The 23,956-nt window shown below is 36.6% G+C and overlaps 3 protein-coding genes across 3 annotated transcripts in view; all 3 read right to left on the bottom strand.

Annotated features, from left to right (window-relative positions):
* The window catches only part of xab2 (XPA binding protein 2), a 110,363-nt gene extending 108,579 nt beyond the window's left edge, over positions 1-1,784 (bottom strand). The window contains exons 1-2 of the mRNA XM_081610104.1: positions 1,659-1,784; positions 1,389-1,462 (exon numbers count right to left, since the gene is read on the bottom strand). The gene's annotated coding sequence lies outside the window, so the exon portion shown is untranslated. The remainder of the gene's footprint in view (positions 1-1,388; positions 1,463-1,658) is intronic.
* A 513-nt stretch (positions 1,785-2,297) lies between these two features.
* On the bottom strand, positions 2,298-7,546 carry LOC103468752 (uncharacterized). The gene is made up of 12 exons (XM_008416034.3): positions 6,967-7,546; positions 6,385-6,528; positions 6,166-6,265; positions 5,847-6,001; positions 5,409-5,640; positions 5,135-5,304; positions 4,859-5,008; positions 4,546-4,699; positions 4,360-4,463; positions 3,833-4,015; positions 3,534-3,572; positions 2,298-3,438 (listed from the first exon to the last, which is right to left on the bottom strand). The coding sequence occupies exons 1-12, from the start codon at positions 7,012-7,014 to the stop codon at positions 3,007-3,009; spliced, it is 1,911 nt and encodes a 636-aa protein (XP_008414256.1). The 5' UTR covers positions 7,015-7,546; the 3' UTR covers positions 2,298-3,006.
* A 98-nt stretch (positions 7,547-7,644) lies between these two features.
* stxbp2 (syntaxin binding protein 2) lies at positions 7,645-16,462 on the bottom strand. Its single transcript, XM_008416038.3, has 19 exons — positions 16,356-16,462; positions 14,888-14,937; positions 14,733-14,814; positions 14,462-14,538; positions 14,269-14,344; positions 14,038-14,141; positions 13,477-13,625; positions 13,302-13,386; positions 12,791-12,921; positions 12,578-12,685; positions 12,215-12,272; positions 12,030-12,095; positions 11,609-11,689; positions 9,921-10,062; positions 9,649-9,758; positions 9,459-9,557; positions 9,288-9,373; positions 8,332-8,492; positions 7,645-8,233 (listed from the first exon to the last, which is right to left on the bottom strand). The coding sequence occupies exons 1-19, from the start codon at positions 16,390-16,392 to the stop codon at positions 8,175-8,177; spliced, it is 1,761 nt and encodes a 586-aa protein (XP_008414260.1). The 5' UTR covers positions 16,393-16,462; the 3' UTR covers positions 7,645-8,174.
* Between the last annotated feature and the right edge of the window lie 7,494 nt (positions 16,463-23,956).

Here is a 23,956-nt window from a genome sequence, read left to right as displayed (position 1 = left end):
GCCTATTTTATTTCAGACAGCTGAAAGATTTACATCCACTGCAACTGTATAGCTGTGACATTTGAATGGTCCCCTAAAATCTCAACCTGGATAATGGTATATTAAATTAGCTATTTATCCTCACTGAAGAGGATTAAGCCAGACAGACTTATGATTGAGACATTTAGGTGACAGTGTGCTAATGAAACACTCTAAATCCAGTCATCCGTTTTCCAAACCTGCTTTGTCCTGTCACAGTCATGGGGCGGGGGCACCCATAGCAACTGTCATCGGGTGACATGTCAAAATAGTATCACACAAGACACAAATCTATCAATATACACTTTCACATTTAAGGTTAATGGAGTCTCTACTTAACCTAATGTGGATGTTTTTGGATAGAGTGGAAAAGAAAGTATGCAAAGAAAACCAATGCTGGAAAACTCCACTCAGAAAACCATGGAGGCCTAAAATAATGGACGATTTGTCACTAAGATAACAGGAAAGAACATGAATTGTACCCCTGTTTTCTATTGAATAAATGCATTGTCAGATTAGATCATTACATTCCAATAAGTGTGCTGAATAAATATTAATATAACATTTTTCACTTTTGAATTTTTTTTAACAATGAACAGGTAACAACTAGCAAACTACAAGTGAAAATCTTACATCTTTGAAGATGCAAGATTTTCGCAGGACTATGTCCTCCAGACAGAATAAACTTGCTATTCTTGTTAAAAAGCAAAAGACATTAAAAAACATTCAACATTGAGATCACTCAGCTTAATGAGTGATCAAGCACTTTGAACTGCCTTGTTGCTGAAAATGTGCTATATAAATAAAATTACCTTACCTTATGTGTAATTATAAAAAAAAAACTCAGATCCTTAAACATTACAACGTATCTATTTTCACACTTTTGTCAATAGGCCCTCTCCACTTCCGCCAACCATTACCATATTAAATATATAATGTGAAACCTATGCCATGGAGTTATATGCAAAGGTTGGACAAAATCAACTATTTTGAACTCCCCTGCTGGGAACTCTTTCTAAGAAACTTTTCCCCCCCACCACATAAAATAACACAGACTTCTCAGAAAATGCTACATAGTTAAATTTGGTTAATTTCATTTAAAAAGAACAAGAAGAGATAAGTTAGGAGGAAAAGTGGCAGCATCTGTGAATGTAAAGTTAACATAGTACTAGCTGTTCAAACCGCTCAGCCTCCATTCCAGACAGGTGGCGGATTTATATTTTCATTTTACAAAGATTCTTTGAATTTCTGTCAGCAACAAATATTGTAGTTTTCATGTGTAATTGTAAAAAGAGCAAAGAAACAAAGAATCCCCATAGACTCCCTGAAATGATGCCAACTAGCATGCTATTGAACACAGTGTTCCTCACCTTTTTCAACGGGACCGGGTGGGGGAAGTTATGCTGGTACAGGATGTTAGGGCTGCTGCTGCTGACTGACTCATCTGTTAAATTAGTAAAAGTTACAGGGACAAGTTAAGTATATGCATATATTGGTAAATATTTTTCCTTCACTGATTAAATGGTGGTGAAATATAGGCTAACAGGTAACTAAGCTTTTAACTTAGTTAGCTACAAGCTTAGTTTCCTTTTAGCTAACTAAGCTAAAAGGTTAATAATTACTCACTACAGTCTACCAACCTGTCTTGGAGAAAAGGTGGGTTACAAATTTCAGTCTTCTATTTTTTCCTCTTTTCTTTTTCAAAAACCTGACTTTTCTAGGTCACAATCGTTATTGTCGACTGCTTTGAATACCGTTAGCGGCAAGAGCGCTAAGTAGGAACAAACCATTTCATGCAGATACAGGGGGGTGTTCAGTAAATATGAATGTTTGCTTCTTGGTCTGAGAGTGGTATCATTTAATTTTAACTACCAAAAATAGTTTGGTTGTAAGAATTATCCGGCCTGTAATAACAAACATGTAAAAAAATAAATAAAAAAATCTCATATCTATATAAACATTTTTCCCTTTATATGGGGACCCCCTTTCGATCAAGTGCCCTTGGAATTTTCCGAATATTTTCCCAGGCTTGTGCTTTAATGGGTCAACGACTAAATGTAGTTACTAAGCGCTTTGTGAACGTCTGAACTTGATAAAGCGCTATGAAAGTACAGATCAATACATTCAAAACTTGATCCATCAAAATTATAATGCAAGTAAAACTCGCTAAAAATATTCTCATTATTTTCACTGAAATATAATCTAATCTAAAATATACCAAGTTTGTTTTTACGTTTTAATTTATTTTTATTTGATTTTGTCATTTAACTTTCAACCTGTCACAACCGTTTTTATTCCTTTAATATACAGAAAAGGAAAATTTACTTGTTTACAGTGTAAACATGGCAGAAAAACAATTATTTCTACACTACAACTCAAAAGAAAAGCTACAACAAACACACATATAGACTTACATACTTTATGTAAGTCTTTAATTACAAACATCTCATAAAATCAATGTTTAAAAAAATAAATAAAAAGGTTTTAATGGTTCTAGTGGTCTTTATTTGATAGTGAATTGACAGGAAAGTGGGTAATGAGAGAAGGGGGAAGACATGTGGCAAAGGTCACCAGGCCAGGAATCGAACCTGCAACAGCCATGCCGTGTTGTGCTTCACCCCTGCACCACCACAGCACCCTAAAATAAATAATTTAACAGAGGCTTGTACGTTATTTGACCATTTAAAGACAAAGCAAACAAAAACTACATTCTAAGGGGTGCTGCGGTGGCGCAGGAGCAAAGCATGACCCAAGTATGGAGACCTTAGTCCTCGTGGCGGTAGTTCAATTCCTGGACAGGCGACATTTGCTGCATGTTGTCCTTCTCTCTCTCATTACCCTCTTTCTTGTTGAACTGCTTTCAAATAAAGGGCAGTAGAGCCAATAAAACCTTGGGGAAAAAAACCCCCCACCTACATTCTAAGTGTAACTTTTTTCTGACATTTTATATTTAACTTATTTTTATGTACAGATAGTGTACAATCAGACTTATTTATTATCTTTCTTTCCAACTCCCTTTCCTTGCTCTACTCTCTCTCTTCCCTTTTTATGAACACCTTGACATTTCTCTCTTCCTAGATCTGTCCCTTTGTGCATCTGGGCAGAGTGTAGGTTCTTTTTCATAAAGAAGCATTCTTTATTTGGACTGACAGAACAGGTCAAAAGTTTCTCCTTCTGATTTGGGCCTGCAGTTATAGGACGCTCTTGTTCCCGGTAGGGAGACGAAGGCCGTGAATGTGCTTTCCTTGGACTTGCCGTTCTTGGAGAGTTATGCCTAGATTTAGCATCCTTTTTCGGGACTAGGTTTAAGTCCAAAGATAGTGGTCTACCAAATACTGGACTAAGAGGAATCACAACATTGTCTCCTGGAGCACCAAGAGTAAGGAAGACTTCTGGTACTTGATAGTCATTCTTTATTCCCTGAAACAGACAAGAAGACAAATAAGTGTTTCAGGATTTTATTTTATTTTTTAATTTGTGCAAAGTCAAAACATTCAGTCTGTGGTGGCACTTACTGGCTGTGGTGTTACACTCAGTGATACTTTCAATGTCATCTATTGGAGAAAGCAAAAATGTCAACACAAAAATAATTAGCTGAAATTCATTCTGCCATAAATTCATTTGCTGCATCCCTTCAAGGACTCCGCATGTGAATGTATGTCATTGAAAATATTCAGAACTGTATTCCTGTAGATCGGAGTACATCAGCAATTCCATAGGGATTTTGACCAGTTCATATGACTCTGATAAACGTCTATCACTCTACATTTCTAGAGAAATTAAAATTAAGTTGTATCTCCAGTTTTGTTTCTACCTGTGCCTGAGAGTTTTGATCCGTCCTGAATTCAGTCTCAGGTGTAAATGAAGCAGACTTAGGTAAGGCCAAGGTAGAGCTTGAATCTGCATCAAAAATTTGGGGCTGAGAGGAACTTCTGCGAAAGGACTTCCTTGATGTAGCAGGTGTTCCTTCATTCACAATAATATATGGTGGTGATGCCTAGGGAAGAAATACATTCCATAAAATTATAGTCATGTACTATACTATTAAAACATTAGTTTATAGACACTGCTAAATACTAACAAATACAAATACAGCTTTTAAAATAATAGGTCAATATGCTTCTTCACATAAAAAAATTGATGGGATACATAATTTTTATATCCAAAGAAAACTGTATAAACTCTAAATGTATAGCTATAAAAGCTGAGCTGTTAAATTTTGTGAAACAAAAACAAAAAAATCATAAATTTCATTTAGCAACCTTTGCCATTTTTCAGTTTACCTATCCAATAATTTATACCAAACTTGCATGATGGGAAACCAGTCTTTGTATTTCTTACATTTTTCTTTGCTTCATATATTTGACTTGTCCGTGGAGAATGTTGATCTGGTAACAGTGCCTGACTGGGGTTCTTACTGTTGACGAATGCGATAGGTTTTGACCCTATTGAGAACATTTAAGTTATTTCTGACATCTCAAAGATAGAATTAGATTTTAAATATTTTGTCCTGCGTGTTTTTCTTACCCATGAGCCTATTATTCAAAGGGCCGCCATTGTGCACTGGAGTGGTGGCTGTACTGCGGCAAGGTTGTAAATAGCATCGTTGGTCTTCCATTCGCGCACTTTGAGAATGTCTTATCCTATCAAAAAAATGCTCCTGCTCAGCTGCAGAAAAATCCTACATTAGGAAAAGACAAGAAACAGCATAGGCATCTTCTCCGACCCCTGATCAAAACAGAACAGATCAGAGACCTTTTCTGTTTTGTCATTGCTTCAGAACAAAATACGGATTTATTGCTAAAACTATAAGCAGCATTTTTTGCAAAAGTTTTCTCACCTGCCAATGTTGAGGAGCATTAAAGATAGCTGAACTCTCAGGAGGTTTATCAGATGCATCATTTATTAGGTTTTTGCAATCAGTCGAAGGGGTGTTCAATTTTTTTAGGATTTGGGGTGCTGAGCATCTTTGTTCATCCATCCTTGAGCCCTATAAAAGAAAAATATATAAAAAAAAAATAAATGTTAAATCTAGACTATACTGCATATTATTTGCCAGTAAAAAGGCAAATATATGTGAAACACATAACTTCAATTGATCAAACGTGTCGCCAACCTGGACTCTTGAAACTAAATAGCATAAATATCTTGCATCCATTTCAGCAGGAGTTGCTTTTGATGTGGTGCCTCCGTTCTGTATTCCTGGTAATGATGGAAGAAACATACGCTGGTCATCAAGTCGTCTCCCCTGGGAGTTTGCAACCAAACTGAAGAGTTTTTCATCATCTAGTAAAGAAAAAATGAAACCCAGATTTTAACATCAAACATGTACTCGATTACATCAACATATCTGATCAAAAGAAAAATCAAAGAAAAATGCTGGCTCTGACCTTGTGGCATTGTGTTTAGAGTAAGTTTGGAACTGGGCAACCCTTGAGGATTAACATTTAACGCACTTTGCCGTTTCTCTTTATTCTTTGGATTTACATGCGAATTTGTGCTGAAGGAGGCTGAGCGCTCTGGACCCAAAGCAGGTGATAATTTTGTATTATTTTCATGAATATGGGCCTGTGGGCCTTGAGGCTGAGGCAGGCAACACCTTTGGTCATCCATCCTGGAACCCTGAAGCAGTTACAGCAGGAATTATTTTTTAAACAATCTGACAGAATTTTAGGTTTCATAGCCACAATAAAAACATAGATTTTCCTTTTAAAAAATAAACAAACCCGTTGGGTACTCTGTCCAAACACTGAGAACATGTGGTGGTGATTTTTTTTAATAACAATTGTGAAAATATTTTTTTTCACAGAAAGCAAAAAGTAACTAACCTGGACTTTTGAGACCATCTGAAACAAGCAGCTTGTGTCTCCTTTATTGTCACCATTTTCACTCTGTGATACTGGTAATGATGAAAGTGATGCTCGCTGGTCATCCAACCTTCCACTTTGAGCTCGTGTCAAAAGGTTTAAAAAAAAATCCCGATCTGATGATAAAATTAAACAGAAAGTTTTTCTAAACACCGTCTTATATATATAAATATATATATATATAAACTATATTAAAATTAATATAGAAAGGCTGTGTTCTTTTTCAGTATTGTTTTATGTATTTGAGGAAGGATTGAAAGTTTGGGTAGACAGGGAGTACCTGCGCTAGGACTCAAAACGCAGCACTGGTCATCTATACGTCCGCGCTGGCCATGAGTGATCATACTGAGAAACTTTTGCTGTTCTTCAGGTGATTCTTCCTTTTTTATTTATGTGAAAAGATTGGGGAAAAATGTCAATATGAACATTCAATTATGTAACATTAAATAAGAATTGTGGAAATTTCATATATTTACACTAATCATTTATTAGAACAGACCCTTAAAGAATTGGAGCGTTGACGCTGAGAAGGAACTTGTAACTGATTTACAGGTGCCACTAGAGGCTTTCTGTCGACATCTGGAGTACTCTGTGTCACAGAGATCAAAGGGTTTGCACCAAGGTCATTTTTACTGACTGATGCCTAGCAAAACAAGAAACAATTTTTGAAAAGAGTAAGTCAGTAGTAGTCAGGAATTCAACTCAAAACCAAAGCAGGTCCACATATTCAACTCTTTATATGTTCTAGTCTATGTCCTGGTAGTTAAACGAATGATGAGAGCTGTAAATAAAATGTTGTTTACCATCTAATGCATGGAAGAGTATAAAAATGGTTAATTCTTTGGGAAAAGCCAGGAGAAAAGATATTAGTCAATTCAAAAACTAACAAGGATTTAAAAGTTGTTATTCTCCCAATTACTTAAGCACCAAAAAGAAAGTCGAAGACAAACATTAAGTGGCAACATAATCAAAATAAAAAAGGTTTGAACTAAAAACTTAAGTACATTTTTGCTTAAGTGCCTTAAGCAAGAATTTTGCAGTAAGAGTCAAATAAAAACCACCGTATTGCCAGATGTCTTACCTCAGTATCAGCAGCTTCTGATTTTAACTTAACTCCAGCAGATGTCATCTTGTAAAAATTAAAAGGAGAAAAAAAAATGCGATTGCAAAAAAACTATATGTATAACATAAACTGCTATTCAAAAAGATTCCAACCGATGCTCCTCTAAATGCTTGCTGAACATGACACGGTAAAGTAGTTCTGAGTCCCGAGTATTAACCCGTCATTATTAAGAGCCAAGCTAGCCCTCCCTTCTTAATATCACCATTTATAATCCTAGATAAAAACATAATCCTGACCATAGAGAAGGATGATCTCTTTTCATGAGAGATGTACACATTCTTCATTTTGACCCACCTCTTTACCAAAACTTGATGTTTGCTCCAGTCGAAGCAATTAAAATCAGTATTATGATACTGGCCTGTCGGACCAATAAAACTGACATGTGAAGTGTACAAAAGACCTTTTGTCCTTCTGTCCATTTTTGCAGGTTTTATTTCCCAAATTGGAAGCAGATGTTATTAGAAGAGAACATGAGAGAGACTGTGTTATGACAACAGAAAGTATTGAACAGGTTATTAATATAGAAATTATATTACTTTTACTCACATGGTCAAAAACTGAAAATATTACTCAAAGGATTTTGGCTAACTTCAGATCGTCTTAAGTGTCCAGGAACTAAAGGAAAAACGAACAACATTTGAAGGTTTTATTTTTATTGAATAGAGACACAAAACACCCAGCAATATATTAATTTAGTCGTGCAATACTTCAAAAATATTTCATTACAGCAGTTGAAATTCTAAGATACAATTACCGACATATGAAAAAACCCCTAGCAGCCTTCAATCTTTTACTTTAACTGTCATCTCAGTAAGTAATAATTTCACTAATTGCATCTTGTGATATACAAGTAACCATCTTGGTAAATCAAACAGGATTTTTGGTTGGTAACAGGTTAATCAAAATACATGCATCTATATAAATATTACATATCTAGTCGCTAGAACATAAGCATCTAATCCAGGCAAAACTACATCCACAATAAAATGAGAGTGAATTACAGAATAGGCTATTTACTTCCACAGTTACATCTATAGGTTCTCTTCATATTCAAATTAAGTTAATACAATATAAAAAATGGCATACCAAAAACCAGTCAAATGAAAAACCTTTCCTTTATTCCTTGTGTTTTTACCTACTTAGGGACTAAGATATAAATTGGAAATTTATTCCAGACCCTTCAAGTCATTAAGGAAGGTGGTTGGAGTCAAGATGTGAGAAGATCCTGTCAAGACACAAAATGTAAACATCGATAATTAGAAAAAACTGGGAACTTTATTGCAGAAAGAGAATTACAACTAAAAAACAAAAAACTTCTCTCACCAATAAGCACTTCCCATTTTCCGTCAGTGCTTCGAGTGACTTCATAAGCAGAACGCATCTCTGAATGTGACACCCCTCCAACCACAAAAACAATCAAGCGAGGTCCAGAGCGATATTCTGTTGGAGACTTATTTTTGTGCCAGTTTCCAAAACGTGCACTGCTGTAAGAATTAGAGAGAAAAAAATCTACTTATTTGGCAACAGGTAACCATTTCCAAAATATAAGTAGTAGTCATATTTTGGTAACACTTTATTTGACAGGGTGTGACATAAGCATTGTTTTGTAAGTAATGACACTTGGCACTTTTAAAAGTTGGCACTTTTAAAGAACTTTCAATGCAACTTTGCATTAAAAGTGTCATTTATAAATTACACTTCATGATAACGGTCGTAGACATTCATAAAGACTCCTTCATGTTTATGACAGTGTCGTGTCAGTCTTATGCACACCCTGTCAAATAAAGTGTTACCCATATTTTTCATTGTTTTTTTCTGTTGGGCTTAAACATGTTGCATAATGATTATGTCTGCATTATGATAATCTTTTTCATAATGGTCCTCCAGTCAAACATTCAACCCATCTTGTCTGGTTTGCACAGCCACTATAATATGGAGTTACTTATATTTAATGCTGCACTTTGCTTAAAAGGAAGCAGGAAAACATTGTGCATTAGACAGATTATAACAAAATACAGGCGATCGTTTGCAGAGGAAGCCTCATCATGATGGGAATTCCCTGGGGGATTGCAGCGCATTCAAAGTAAAGCCGACCTATTTTTGGCTTTTTAACTTCAACTTAATCTGTCAAAAGCTTGGCTCCAATTTAGTTACAGGGATAAAAGCTTTTATTGGACATTACCTGATATATGCTTTAATTTAAAACATGCCAGACATTTTTTGTTATGCGCAGGCAAATTCTGTCATGTATACTTTAAAATGTTTGTGTTTGGATCTACCTGACCGCAGTCTGAGTCGTGTTGATTGGTGCTGGATTAGAGATGAAGGGCCACTGTTTCTTATCCAGTTTGTCTTCTATGGCATTCTGCAAAAACAGAAGCACAGAGTGTGTCAAGCGCAGAAATCAATGTAGGTCGATAAAATCTAAAATGGCACTTCATCATTAATACCTCCATGATGTCCTTGATGGTGGGTGCCCATCTAGAGAGTTGATAGGTACTCTCTTTTCGTTGCTTGCGCTCTGGCAGTGTGTTGCCATTATTGCGGCCCTGGCAGAAAATAACCCATGTTTACAAATAAGGAGGGAGTACAATATTATTAACAGTGGTATGAAAATTACAATTACATTAGGAAATTTACCCCAGTTATAATGTTACAGCCAAGGTTTTGTATGTTGTAGATAACTTTGCTGTCTTCCTGCGTTATGTTGGCATGCTGGATGAGCTTGGTAAGGTTCTCCTGCCCAATGCCTAAAGATATTGACTCAGGTGTGAATATGGTTAAAACTTTTTCCAACATTTCATGTGCCATATTCTTTTTTTCTCCCCAAGGTAAAAATATATAGCAGACACCAGTTAGCACACGAAGAGTTAAATAGTGCTCATTCAAAATGACTGCATAACATGACATACCTTTTTTCTTGTGGAAAATGTACAGCAGAATGATGCGGATTTTGTCATAAGCCCCAATGTCATTGTCGAGCAGAACAGGAACAATGCACTTCATGGCATCTTTTAGAGCTTCCCCCTCTGCGTTTTCTCCCATTACCAGGTCCTGGGGAAGACAGTCTTAGTTAGCTACAGACTGCAATTGAAAAAAATGAATCATCAACTCAGGTCAGCTGACGGTGTACAGACAAAGCAGCTGACATAAGAGCCTGCTCCTCTACTTTATTCTATCTTTTCATCAGTGTCCTCTTTTCAACAATGCAAGGACTGTCACAACCACAGTAGTAGATCATTTCATTCATATAAAGTTCATAATGCCTACAGCGCAAACATTAAATGTTAATTTTGACAATTACAACAAACTAACCGTAGAATAAAAATATTTTTGCAATTTGTTTTGTTGAAAGAAGGCATGAATGTTTAAAAAAGTCAAAGTGAGGTTTATTTTTTTTTTCTCTCAATACGTTTCTTGTGATCCTGTTGACTGTTTGCAACAAGACGTTTGATGGTCCTGTGATCAAGCCTCAATATCTTAGTAATTTTAAGAGTACTGTATCCCTCAGAAACCTTTGGTCATTTTAGTCAAATCTCTTTTTTGGCCTATTCTGCCTAAAGAAATGAATCAGCCTAATACTTAAGCACGTCTTGATATAGATACACATCTTCTGCCATGCTCAACTCCAATAAGCATTCAAGTCTATTCAGCTTGAAGTTAGAACAAATGCCTAAAAAAAGAAAAAGATATGACCAAAATACACCCTTGCATTATAATGTGCACACAATGTTATTAAATAATTATCAGCAACATTGCATTAGACATTTATTTATGGTCGCCTAACACTTTAAACAAATGACAGCTGAAAGGACTATTGGTGTGTGGACCACACAGGCCATCTTGGAGCCAAAACATGCCCAAAGGATTAAAGAGGCAGCTTTCAGAGATGCTGACAATCCATTAGTGCAGATGAGTGATTTGCTCATACAAAAAGCACCCATTAACACTTGTATCCCATAATACCACAAGCATGCCTTGATCTTCATTTTCTGTGTGCTTGAGATTCATCTGACATAGAACTAAATGTTGCGGGGCACATCCCTTCTGGAGGAATGTCTGGCACAAAGCAAAACAACACAATGCGGCTCAACACTTGTGTGGACTGTGGCTTCCCCCGAGTGCTCCAACTGGCTGACGAATGAATATAGCAGAATGTAATAGATGTATTCTAAATTCCTATCAGCTCAGTTATTATGCAACAGTTTATTGCATTTCTGTAGGCATATGGATGTCTATTACTGCTCCCACACTTCTTATGCAATACTTGGATCATAATTTACTATTAAACATCACCGGCCAGTACCAATCGCATTTGAGCATATCCAGAAAAGCTAAAGTGGAAAGGAAATGGGAAACGGTGACAAGCTGAAGTCAAATATTGCACAGAATAATGTAATTCTCTCTCAGTTACCGTCAGTGTAACTATGAAGCTGCAGCCAGTCTCTGTCGCCAAAAGATTCAGACTGAGATGAACTTTTAGAACTAATTCCAATAATCTTTGTGTTTACATTGAAAATAAGTACAACAGCAACAATAGCTGTAATAATGTTGAAGACACTTAAATATGCTCAGTGTCTACTGAACACTCCACACTGACCTGCTCCACTTCACAGAGTTTATCAAGAGATGACTTGAATTTGGTCATGCAGGCTTCTGCTAGGTGCAAATGAGTAGAGTACTGTGAAAGAAATGGGGTAAAAAATAACTTGAAAAGAAGAAAACTTGAAAAGAAATGTAGAATATATTTAATGACCCAAGCAACATTTAATTTTACCATGACAAAAAAAGCATCCCGAAATAGCTCAACAAAGCAGTGTTTAAGAAATACCGACACTTGATCAACTGCCATTATATTTGCAACAGATCAACATAAAAATATAACAAAGTAAAGGATCAGTTTGTCAAATGAGATTGTCATGCCTGAAGATGAAGAAAAAAAAACCCCACAAGCTATTATCAGCATTCTTCCTTTTGATGATTTATAAGCTAAAAATTCTCATAACTTTAAAGATGCTCACCATGCTGAGCTCCTTCTGATATTGTGGCATCTTCTTTAACATCTGAGAAAGGTCTTTAATATTGGCCTGAAATACAGAAAATGTTTCAAATATTAAAAAACTTCTGATTATATAATTACTGATTTCTTATTTACAATTTTCCCCAATATAAATCTGTAACAAACAAGCAAGCAACATGCACTTACATTATCAGTAGACATTCTCTTGCTTTCGCAAAAGGTGCGAAGTAGTTCTGTCACTTTCCTGTAATAATAATGGGTTAAGACGTAGTTAAAAAATAATGTGCCATCATGCTTCAATATTTTGCATTAACATAAATATCCCAAAGCCTTCAACACTAAACTGTAATTTAATGTTTACTTTCTTTAGCTGCTGCAATTATTATGTAAAGTAACAGTATGCAATGAGGATTCAAAATTTACGCAATTTCTATTTTATCTAATGTCCCAATACTAAAATTTCAAAATGGCAAAACCAGGTGACCAGATTGACCAAAACACATGGAAATGTCACACAATGGGATTAATATATCAAAATAAGAAACTCACTTTGTTACATCTGCAATGTGCATATGCCTGAGCTGAACCCAGAGCTCATCATCTTCATCCAGTAGCACTTCTCTCGCTTTTGAATTCCCAATGCCGGTTGACTGGTAACTGAACAGCAAAGCATTATGTCAAAATATTTTACACACAATTTTTCTTGGGTAACTTGCAAGTGACTGCCACATATTAGGGGAAAAAAGTAAAATGCTGACATACGTATAGATGTCTTGTTTGATATCTAGCAAGTCATAAGCCATTGCTTGGAAGGTCAGCTCATGCAGAACAGGCGAGATGGGATCGAACCCACGATCAACAATCAGCAGTTGGGATCGTCCCTTATCTGGACCCTTTTATTAAAAAAAAAACAACATAAATAAACAAGTCATGCTTTCAAATTTTTTTTGCAGCTCAACATGAGTCAAAATTTAAGCAAACATGCAAATTCTGACATCAATGAAAGCAAACCAGATGCTTAGATGACATGCTTATCAAATTCACTTTATATGTAGAGGCAAAAAGAGAAAAGAGAGCAGTAATACATGCCTGTTAAGACCCATCCTGAAAGAAAGGAAATTTGAGCTAAGAAAGACAGAAAATGGAAGAGTAAAAGGGAAAAGGTTCAGCGAAGCTTGTATAAAAAATCCCCCAAACAAACAGAAAACAAAAAACAGAAACCAAAGTAAAGTCAAGTGCTGAAGATGGAAAACTACTGAATACATTTCCTAACCTCCCCCATTTTTGGGTTGTCTGCTTTGTGAGCATTAAGGCGCTGGTAGATCTCTTCAGCCAGTTTAGCGTTTTCTTCTGGTCCCCTGAAGAAGCAAATTATCACACACCTTCAATCAGCAAGCAAATTAAGCGGCAAACTAATTTTCAAATTTTGTGCGGTATGTTTTTCATACTTGCGGTAACGGATTGCAGGATACTCGTTAAGCGTGTCACACAGTGTTGCAATCTGTTCTGCAACATTTTCCATCATTTTGTTTCTGTCAATGCTTTTCTCTTTGCTGTAGAATGAGGACAAAGAAGTTGGATCATCCAAGGAGAATACCTGCAGGAATTAAACAGATTTATCTTTAAGTAAATTTGTTTGCATTAAATTGCCAAGTGAACCATTTGCATAAAAAATGATTTGCAAAACTAATTTACATTTTATTGCAAGTCAATTAATAAGCATGGCCATTTATTAGCCATGCTTGAAAATACAATCATCTTTAAAAGATGTTTTTTTATAATTAACTTTATTGTAAGCTTTAAAACATAAAAAACAGGAAATATGCTTGCAGTCTAACACCAAACACAAATACTAAGAAGAACAGGACAGCATTTAAGAAATAAAAGAAAATGACTTTTCAAAAAAACTTAAAACACGCTGTAAATCAACAGGAATTAAATACATCGGTAACAAAATAAAAAAAAAATGATACAATAATTAAGTTTTTTTTTTTTTTTTTATTGCTGACCTGAGACTCATTGGGCAGGAATGCAACATTGATCTCTTTTAAAGTCTTGGCAAACTTGGCAACTCTGGATTTCCCAATGTCAGCAAAGAGACTGTCAGGACAGGCTATAAGAAACAGGAAGTGTTAACAAAAGAGGTTCTTTAAAACTCCACATTTATTGTTACATCAGGTATTACAGTAATACATCTCAGAATAATAAGTGTCCAGCAATTAGAAATGCTTGCATCTTACTGTCAGTGAAGAAGATGTGTGCTGCTTTGTAAGTAAATGCTGCATCTTTAAAATCATTGATTAGGGCACGAACTGACTGCAATAGGGGGAAAAAAAAAAAAAGAATATTTTAAAGATTTTTGAGCAAGACTTAAGAAATTTTATGAACTGTACCAAATAGATCCCAAGATAAACTTCAATAAAAAAAAGTAACCTTCTCCACTGGTGTAATCAAATAGATGGCCTCCAAACTTGCAATTGGCTCCCTGCGTTTGTTGATGTCTTCCACAACTGAAAAGCAGACAGGAAAAGAATTACATGCCACTGGGGGAGGGGGGGGTCATCAGTGCATTGCAATTATTATTTTTTTCCTAATTCAATAGTGATTCGGAAAACTCTGAATCGATTAGATGCCCTGGCCAGTTGGTTCGTGCCATTGTTAGCAAGCATTAAGATAGCACCATAAGACAAGTCTGCACACGTACTAGTCACACCCTCAGCCAAAATGTCCGACATCTTGCAGCATGAGGACAGAATTCTCATGGTCATGTGATCCACAATTAAAACCTATGGATGGACATAGAATAGGTCAGTATCACAAAACGGGCGTGAAAACAATGCATCCCTGAATTCTTATTACCTTCCATTCGCCTTCTTTCTTTACGCTCTTGATGACGCCAGTGAGGATTTCTGCAGAAGTAAAATATATCTGTTAAAAAGATGTACATTATATGAATTTAATCTAACATCAAAGAACTGACAAAAAAAAAATCCATAAAGTACCAAAAAATGTTAGCATCAACCTAAACAAGTAAAGTTGAATATTGAAAATATCATGTCTGTGATAACACTTTTCCCTTCTAGTGAGTTTCTCTGTTGTAACTCAATTTTGGAAAGTGCTTCTGATGCATGGAAGGATGAATTGGAGGATTTGTCCTTACGCTTATCATGGCAAGTATCATGATACTGTGCATCACTAAGAATTTCCTTTTAGTGATAAATAATACAAGTTATTATTTGTATTAATACAAATAATATTTGTATATAATATTACAAGTTCTTATTTTTATTAATAATTTGTATTAAATAATTTAACTTAATTTGCATTAAATTGCTAATGTAAATAATATGGTCCATGAGAACATTTGTTACTAAATAAAATAACAGTTATCTTCAATGACCATTACTGAAAAAATAACTCTTTATTATCATAATAATACAATTCGCCATGCATGAAACTGTGAAACATTGCATACAGCTATCAGCAAGTGTTTTTTTAATCTATAAATCAGAGAAAGGCTAGTCTCAGAGCGCTGTTTTAATCTCTACCACTGAATTAAGTTTTTTTATCATCTAAGGAAGGAGTGGGAACTGTGTGTTCGTCAACATTTTTGATCACTAATCTACTTAAAATAACAAATTAAAGAAGCAAAATTTCTAAGTTAAATTTCAGCTACTTAAAAAAAAAGATAACTTCAAAACAAATATTGGTTTTAAATTACATACAATTAGGAGAATTTAGTGCATAAACATTTCTGCTTATAGAATATTATCATCCAGTATAATTTGTTGATCTTTCTAGTGCACCGTAAATTGGGATTATTGAAGCACAACATAAAAACATTTCCACCTGCCAACATTAATGAAATGAGTGTTTTTGCTGTTAAGGCTGGTATAAAATTGATTAAAAATGTGTGATCTTGTACTAGGTTGACGCCTAAAATGTCTCTTTTGATTAAATTCATTTCAAAGTTGGCGAACTTCCTTTTACATAAGCTAGCAGGTGTTAGCTTACAACTTCTGCTGTCGCAGTTTTTATTTTTCAAGAATATCAACAGAAACAGACGTAGATTTCTAACAAAAAAGCTGTTAACCACCTGACGCACAATAGCGCCTTTTACTAATGTCTTAATATCATTTCATTCGTTAGCAGAAGGATTTTAATTGGAGTAAAACAGGAATAGGCGTCTGGTATACCGACAGTATAAACACAGTTCTATTATGGAAGTCTTGAATATGCTACAAGACAGCAGCAAATAACCTAAACGACCTGTGCCAACTTTTAAAAAAGCTAAAACTTCATAAGTTATGACCGATATTTTACTTACTGTCTCCAACTACCGCTTTCAGTCCACTCGGTGCCATCTTGACGGGAGTGTACTTTAAAGTCAGTCACTTCCTCATGTTTAAGAGCCTTACTTATAAAAAGCTCAACACTGCCACCTAAAGTCGGTTACTATTATTACAATATGACGGTGCAACAAAATCAGACTGTTTCATGTGCAAGTAACAAATGTCAGTTTCTAATAAAGAAAATATATAAAAATAAAAAAATTTAAAGAAAGCTAAACAATATTTTTAATGGTGATCCACCTTTTATATTATAAAACCATCATGCAAGTAAATCTCATGTTCAAAATGAATGACAGAGAAAAAAATGAAAAAAATAGAACAGGTGCACAAAATAAGTTAAACTGAGAGATATATTTCTGGATACTTCTCTCTGCCAAATGTGTCAAAGGCAATCATCCAATGGGCTTTGGGAAACACGTCAACACCTTTTCAACATAAGATCTTCAGCTGTTTATAACTGTAGGAACACATCCAAAATGTAAGACTGTCCAGAAAAGGAATCGCAATTCTCTCCAGAGTATTCGTCCTGGAGAGCTTATTGAGCTACTGTAAGTTGGCTCATGGTGTCATTTCTAAGCATGCCAAAAACTCAAAAGCTCTTTAAAGTACCTCTTAAAACAAGTTGTAACCAGGAAGAGTGCAACACATCAATCATCAAATAAAAATGTTGCTGGGTGACAAGTTTAGTTGTGACGTACACATAGGCGTAGGAAGCGGGTGGGGGGTACGGGGGGGACATGTCCCCCCCAATATTCAAGAGAGTCACATTCGTCCCCCCCCCAATAATTTCACCTCAGTTGCGAAGAATTTAAAATCTTCCACTTTTATTTTGAAGACCCACAACAGCGCATTCAGCAGAGCGCTTCCTCCCCCTCCCCCCTCTGAACGGCTCAGAATAAAGGCAGCAACAGACGGGGTCAGAGAAACTCTGTTTGAATGAGGTAAACGATCTGTCAGGAATTTTGCCATGAATATCGCTCGTTTATAACATCTTGTTGTCAGTTTATTTTCATATATAGAACTAAATATTTTTGGTTAAGCTGTTTTAATTCTGGAATAGTCACATGTCCAAAATTTTACTGCTAACTTTGTTTAAAAGTTAGCTAGTCTAGTCACAATGATTTAGAATGAGACTGAAAAAGCAGCGAAATGAGCCTTTTTATTATTTAAAGTGAGCAACACCTGATCATACTCGACCGCTTAACGTGTATTATATTATATTATATTATATTATATTATATTATATTATATTATATTATATTATATTATATTATATTATATTATATTATATTATATTATTTAGATATTTAAATATATTATTTAGATATTTAGGAGAACAGCAGTGCTAGAATGATGTTGAAGAAAGGTGAAGAAGCTCTGGTGAGGTCTTCATTTAGTATAGTGAAATATGTATGAAATGTTTTTAATTTTTAAATAAGCTATTTTATTATGAGAGGAGCAGATCAGGCATAGGAGAGCCAGGTGGAGTTTCAGAGTGTGAAGATATAAAAATTATATTAATTAATTATATTAAAAAATTATATTAATTACATGAGACAATAAGAAAAGTGCTTGAGGAGAGGTTTAAAAATAAATTTGTGAAAATTTTTGCTACAAAGTAAATAAAGTTGAGATGTATAATAATGTATACATCTGAAAATGAAGTCGTTTAAATTCTCATTCTGTATGATAAAAACATACTTTTTATATTTAGTTCACATTCTGATCCTGTAAATTACTGTAGTGTCTGTTGTAAATCCATGAATCCCTGCAGGAACATCAGGCTTCAGAGAGTCAGAGGGAGGCAGAGACAGAAACACATATCTGTAGATATTTTTAGTTAAATGTTTGCGGCTAAAAATGACAGGAGAATAAAAACATTTAGGCTTTTTGCTTCAGTGTTTTTTATGGCTCATGTTTGGTAAGTTACTGAATGCAGGGCTGGAAAGTGATACTGAGTTAACAGTGAGGAGCTAAGGTGTCAGATGTGAAAAGTATCATTTTTATTTATTTTGTAGATCAAACTGTTGCACTGATGTAGAGAGTTGTTCAAGAAGAACAAAATTTGTTTTTTAGATTTTATTTTTGTTGGTCAAACTGCTGTGTTGAGTTTAAAACTGCCGAGTCCTATTTTATTATTTGTTTTTTACTTTGGTTTTAGAAAGATGTAGAACCATTTCAACTGCAAGTCAATTTATATCAGTGCATTTTGACCAATAAAATGTCTTTTGACCAATAAGATATATCAGAATCTGGTAGCCTGTCTGTGCTACCAGAGTATGTAGCTTGCTAGTTGTGAGGCAAATGCTAAAGTGAGTGTTCATCTTGGAATCCTGATTATTGGATTGTAAATAGTAACGTGTTAGAATACTTTTTACTGAAACAAGAGTCAGATTAGAGTAACGCATTACTGATGTGATGATGGCATAATTGTTTGACATTTCTGCTCAAAATATTTACTGATCTGTCAGGTTTCCGATATGTTTCCGATATATGCGTCGCCCCCAATGACAGACTCGTTCCTACGCACTTGCCTAGAACACTCTAAAAGGCAATACCTATTCTTACTTAAATTAAGTTTGTATGCTTTACTCAAGTCTCACTAAATTGTTTATTCAACTCAAGTAATGTGAGCAATGTACATGTTCGGCCTGAGAGAAGTACAAGACTACATTATTTTGAGCAAACTGGATTTGACTATTTTTGTCACTGGAGTGAATGCTTCAGCTCAGCGGTGCGCAGTAAAGTGTGGTAAGCTTCCATTGGAAGAAACAGAGCTTCCTTAAAGGTGAGTTATTCGTCTTCAGTATATTTTCATGTGCCATGTATGCCTTTACTACTCGCATATATGGTTACAGGTAAATTTTTCTTTGAAAAGATGACGCATAAAAGTCTTTGCAGGCTAATATGCTAATGTTAGCATTGGCTCATGGGTCCAACATTAGCTAAAACTGCCACGCCTTTTACTTGAGAGCCTTTAATGTTTTTGTCCATTGTTGTGGAAAAAAACTTACCAAGCACTGTTCAGGTAAAATCACTCAATCAGGTTTATTTATGAATTATGCACAATACAGAGAGCTTGTAGGACAATCAATCACGAAGCAAATCTGGATGGAAAGCTCTGCCAGGCAGAGACAACACATGAGTCTTTTACACACATTAAAGTTAATTTTAAATGGACTTCTCTTATGTCTAGAAGAATGAATTTCTATACTCTTAAACATCCTTAGGAGTCAAACAACTAAGAATGATCATAATTAAGCTACCCAATTTCATGTGTTTTCTAGGAAACCCAACAAAACAAAAAAATTACATTAGTGCAGTGAAGGTATATATAAGTGTCCGTTCAAAACCCAACAAGAAAGCGCAGATTTTCCATCTGGAAAGTAGGTAAAGCGTGGAAGCAGGAACACTGATCGCCTGTCTGCTCAGGAGGATTTGTTACCTCCTGTCATAAAAGTCTAAAACTTCACTCTGGACTTCGGTCACTCAACAGTGGACCAGCAATAGTTCTTTGAGTGGAGAGCCTTTCAGAAACATCTAAACTAGCTGTTGCTCTGAACATTGTCCTCTTTGGTGTCAAAAGTTGAAGTACTTGATACTTGGTAGAGTTAAGTTTTGCTGCTCACTCTGTTGCTCTGTTGTTTCAGATTTAAGGTCATGATCTAGATGGACATTACAGACAGGTCGTCCTTCACAGTGGTTGATGTGGATTCAGGTTGTTCCTTCCTTCTCGACCCTCTCCCCCACTCGGTCTCGACGTTGCTGCAGCAAAATCCTCCCCCGTCTCTTTCCTCCGGCTTCCTGTCAGTCCAACTGGTTTTGGTGTTGGATCTTTGGGTTGTCCAGATCGTCCCTCAGGAAATGTCCATGTTGTCCACAGATGAAACAAGCGTCAACAGTTCAGAGTCGTCTTCTCTCACAGCTCTGAAGCATGTTTAGCTTTTCTTCCTCTACGCTGATACCTCAGTCTCACACAGTTTTCAGTCCAAATGTCCAACAGGAGACTGACAGTTGTCCCCTGGAGGTGATGGAGGTCTTTTCTGTCTTCTTGATCCTCCAGATCTTCTCAATCATTTTCATTGGCTGGTTTTGTAGCAGGGACATGATGTGGTCCATGGGAGGACAGATGGGAAGAGTTGAGGTCAGAGGTCAGATGCACCGCGCGAGGCTCAGACAGAGAGAAAGAGAAAAAGCACATAGAAATCAATTAGGGTTTGTTTTGTCATGTTCCTTGTTGTTTTCTATACATATATATTTATGAATCTTATTTTAACCTTTTACGTGATCATATAGTTTTAGTCATTTATTATCCATCCAGTATTATGGCTCCTGTTTGTGGAACAGTTTGTTATTTCCAATAAAGGTCTTTAGGATTCCAAAAAGGTTTGGTTCCCTCAATTTAGAAAACTCAAGGAATCACCTGCCTTATTTACCTTACCTATGACTCGTGTTTAGTCAGAATGCTGGATTTGGGGTGGAGCCCTCCATGCATGGTCAGTAGTTTCCGAGTGTCTTAACATCGGTGGTCTTCATCTCCTCCTTTGGCCAGCTGATTATTCCTGCAGGGTCTCTGATTACTCTGGTGAGTAGCTGTTTATCGCACGGATCTTGTTCTTGCCATTAAGCTGGCTTCTCAGGACTTGCCTTATTCGTTGGAGGTACGAGGGGGTGCCCAAAAGTTTCCAGTATGACGCTGCTGCACGCGCAGTTTTTGTAGTACACGATTATGCCTCTAGGTTTGCAGTTCTCAACGTGGGCGGTACCGCCCCCCAGGGGGCGTTCAGAGGACGGCAGGGGGCGCTGGCGGACATTTTTACAAAAGGGGGGCGCTGGGATGCCTTTGGGGGGCGTTTGGTCGAAGGTAAACTTTACACCTTAAATCCGCAACAATACCAGTTTAGACTTTGAGCAACTTGGTAAAACTGTATTGTGTAACATTAAATCATGCTTGGCTGCAACTATATCGATGGCAGTTCTTCTTCTATTCAGTGTTTCTAGCTTCATGGCGCAGCTCCGCTCCGCATCAGTTCAGCGTTACACCGGCTGATGACGCTGCTGTAATTCACTTTGTCTGCTGGTATTTATGTAGGCTACATATGTTTTGGCAGTTCTGTGATCATGTCAAAGCAGCAATTTATATTAAAAAGTGTTTTATTTCCGTTTGAAGGCTGCCCGCTTCCATGGAAGGACAACAGAAATCGCTCTTATAAACATATAATTACTAAAATCACGATACCCTCACTTTGTATCCCTCTGAAAAATGAACCCATTTAAATAAAGAAATCCCTCCATGGGTGATACTACGATAGAGAGCGTTCATTTTATAGCGTTAACACGGAGCTGCAAGTGGTCCGGGATGAAACGGGGGTGATAGAACAACACAGCACTTTTAAATTTCAATAATCAGAATACCGAAATTGTTTCCGTTGCTTTAAAAGGTTTATGTCAGTCTGCCTTTTCCCCATCGATATGTTTCCCAACCGCCCTGCACCTTAGGGAGTTAAAAAAAAAAAAAAAAACAATGCGCACATTGCACAAAATTCTGAAACATGAGAAGCGGGCAAAACGGAGCGACGAACTAGATGTGAATTATGGCATAAAAACAGAGAATCCAACGCTGAACAGTGAAAATTCAACACATGATGTGAAACACATCATGACAATTAGGCAGCGCAGCAGGTGATGAGTTAAAATTACTGGTGATCAATAAACGATAAAATAAATTTAGCAACAGGAAAGAAACTAAAGTGGACGTAGCAATAAATCAAGAGAGGGTAATACTAATCAAATGAAACTAAATGGAAATGAATGTAGAACAAAATGCAAGAATAAACTAAGAAACTAAAGTAAATACGGAGGAATAAACTGGTATGGCAAGACCTTTCGAGCAATAATACAGCAATATTCTTGCCATACAATTATGGCAAGAATAAACAGACACTATTTCCAGATAAAAGGTAAAATAATATTGTTGAAGTGACATGGGTAGGGGCGCAACTACACATTATTCAGGTGGATGCGAAAACATAAATCGGCGCCCCCCACGAAGGAGCGTTAGGGCAAAACTCGCTACATTTACCCCGTTAGGTGAAGGGGCATAAGGCGCGCTGAAGTGTCCGGGAAAACATAATCGGTGCGCCGATTCAAAACATCTACAATAATGATAGTAACATTAATAATAAAATAATTGTCAGTGCAAAGTAGCCTACAAATGTTTTGGTGGGGGGCGTTGAGGGACTAAATAAAGGCTAGGGGGGCGCTGGCCCGAAAAAGGTTGAGAAACACTGATCTAGGTATTTGTCACGCCTTCTCAATCAGTGTGCCAAGCAGGGTTGATGTGGAAGGTTTCATCTACCCGCAGTGAATTTTCTTGTAATTCACTGCGGGTCCAGCCGTCGTTTTTCTTCGTTTTCTTGTAGTGGTTCACCCGCTTTAAAAATGGTGAAATGTCAATTGATGATCAACCGCTTTTTTCCGGCTTCTCAGCGCGGCTGTGAAGTTTTGCTTCCTGCTCCAGAAAAAAGCAGTTGATCATCAATTGACATTTCACCATTTTTAAAGCGGGTGAACCACGAGTAAACTTGAGCTTGACACATAGCGTCATCCTTGTAAGCGGTCTTTAACATTTGAACGGTTTCCGATGCTTTCTTCCCGAGCAGGAAGCAAAGCTTCAGCCGCGCGCTGCTCATAGAACTTCTCCATGAAGAAAAACGACGGCTGGACAAAACAGCTCTTACAAGAAAATTCACTGCGGGTAGATGAAACCTTCCACATCAATGCCGCTTGGCACACTGATTGAGAAGGCGTGGTTGAACAAATACCTAGCGGCAGAATCGTGTACTACGAAAACTGCGCGTGCAGCAGCGTCATTCTGGAAACTTTTGGGTACCCCCTCGTATTTGGCTGTGGCTCCTTTCTTTGTGACCTCATCGAGGTTGCCATTTGCTTGTGGTATTCCCAGGTACTTGTAACTGTCCTCAATGTCTGCTATTGTTCCTTCTGGGAGTGAGACCCCTTCTGTGTGGATGACCTTCCCTCTCTTTGTAATCATCCGCCACACTTCTCTAGTCCGAATGACATCCCAATGTCAGTGCTGTAGACACTGATGGTGCGGATCAGTGAGTCGATGTCTCGCTCGCTCTTGGCGTACAGCTTGATGTCATCCATGTAGAGGAGGGTTAGGGTAACATTAATGGTGGCCCCATTCTTGAGTCGGTATCCGTAGCCAGTCTTGTTGGTGATTTGGCTGAGGGTGTTCAGATGCAGAACAGCAGTGGACACTTGTGCAAGTGGTTTGTAGTTTGCATTATATATAAATAAAAATAAAAAAACAAAACTGCAACTGCAAACCAATTGTGCAAGTGGTTTGCAGTATATATTTAAAAAAATGAAATAAATAAATAAATAAAAAACTGATTTCTTGAGTTTTCTAAATTGAGGGAACAAAACCTTTTTGGAATCCTTTACTGTGGCGATTTAAAATAAAACCTATTGGGCGTATGTACAGTAAAAAGAGGAGTGGGCCCAAAACTGAACCTTGGGGAACCCAAGCTGAGCAACAAGGTCCCAGAAT

The sequence above is a fragment of the Poecilia reticulata genome, chromosome 8 (assembly GCF_904066995.2).
Source record: "Poecilia reticulata chromosome 8, P_reticulata-male-v2, whole genome shotgun sequence".
In the NCBI taxonomy this organism is placed as follows: domain Eukaryota; kingdom Metazoa; phylum Chordata; class Actinopteri; order Cyprinodontiformes; family Poeciliidae; genus Poecilia; species Poecilia reticulata.
This window is presented reverse-complemented; position numbering and strand designations above follow the sequence as displayed.

Excerpts from the sequence above, each read along its gene's own strand:
- LOC103468752 (XM_008416034.3), bottom strand. The coding sequence starts at position 7,014 with ATGACATCTGCTGGAGTTAAGTTAAAATCAGAAGCTGCTGATACTGAG. Across the intron at positions 4,016-4,359 it reads TATATGAAGCAAAGAAAAAT|GCATCACCACCATATATTAT; the intron begins GTAAGAAATACA and ends TTTCTTCCCTAG. Across the intron at positions 3,439-3,533 it reads TGAGTGTAACACCACAGCCA|GGAATAAAGAATGACTATCA; the intron begins GTAAGTGCCACC and ends TGTCTGTTTCAG.
- stxbp2 (XM_008416038.3), bottom strand. The coding sequence starts at position 16,392 with ATGGCACCGAGTGGACTGAAAGCGGTAGTTGGAGACA. Across the intron at positions 14,539-14,732 it reads TTTGGCTGAGGGTGTGACTA|TTGTGGAAGACATCAACAAA; the intron begins GTACGTGTGCAG and ends TCTGCTTTTCAG. Across the intron at positions 12,922-13,301 it reads ACAACCCAAAAATGGGGGAG|GGTCCAGATAAGGGACGATC; the intron begins GTTAGGAAATGT and ends TTTTAATAAAAG.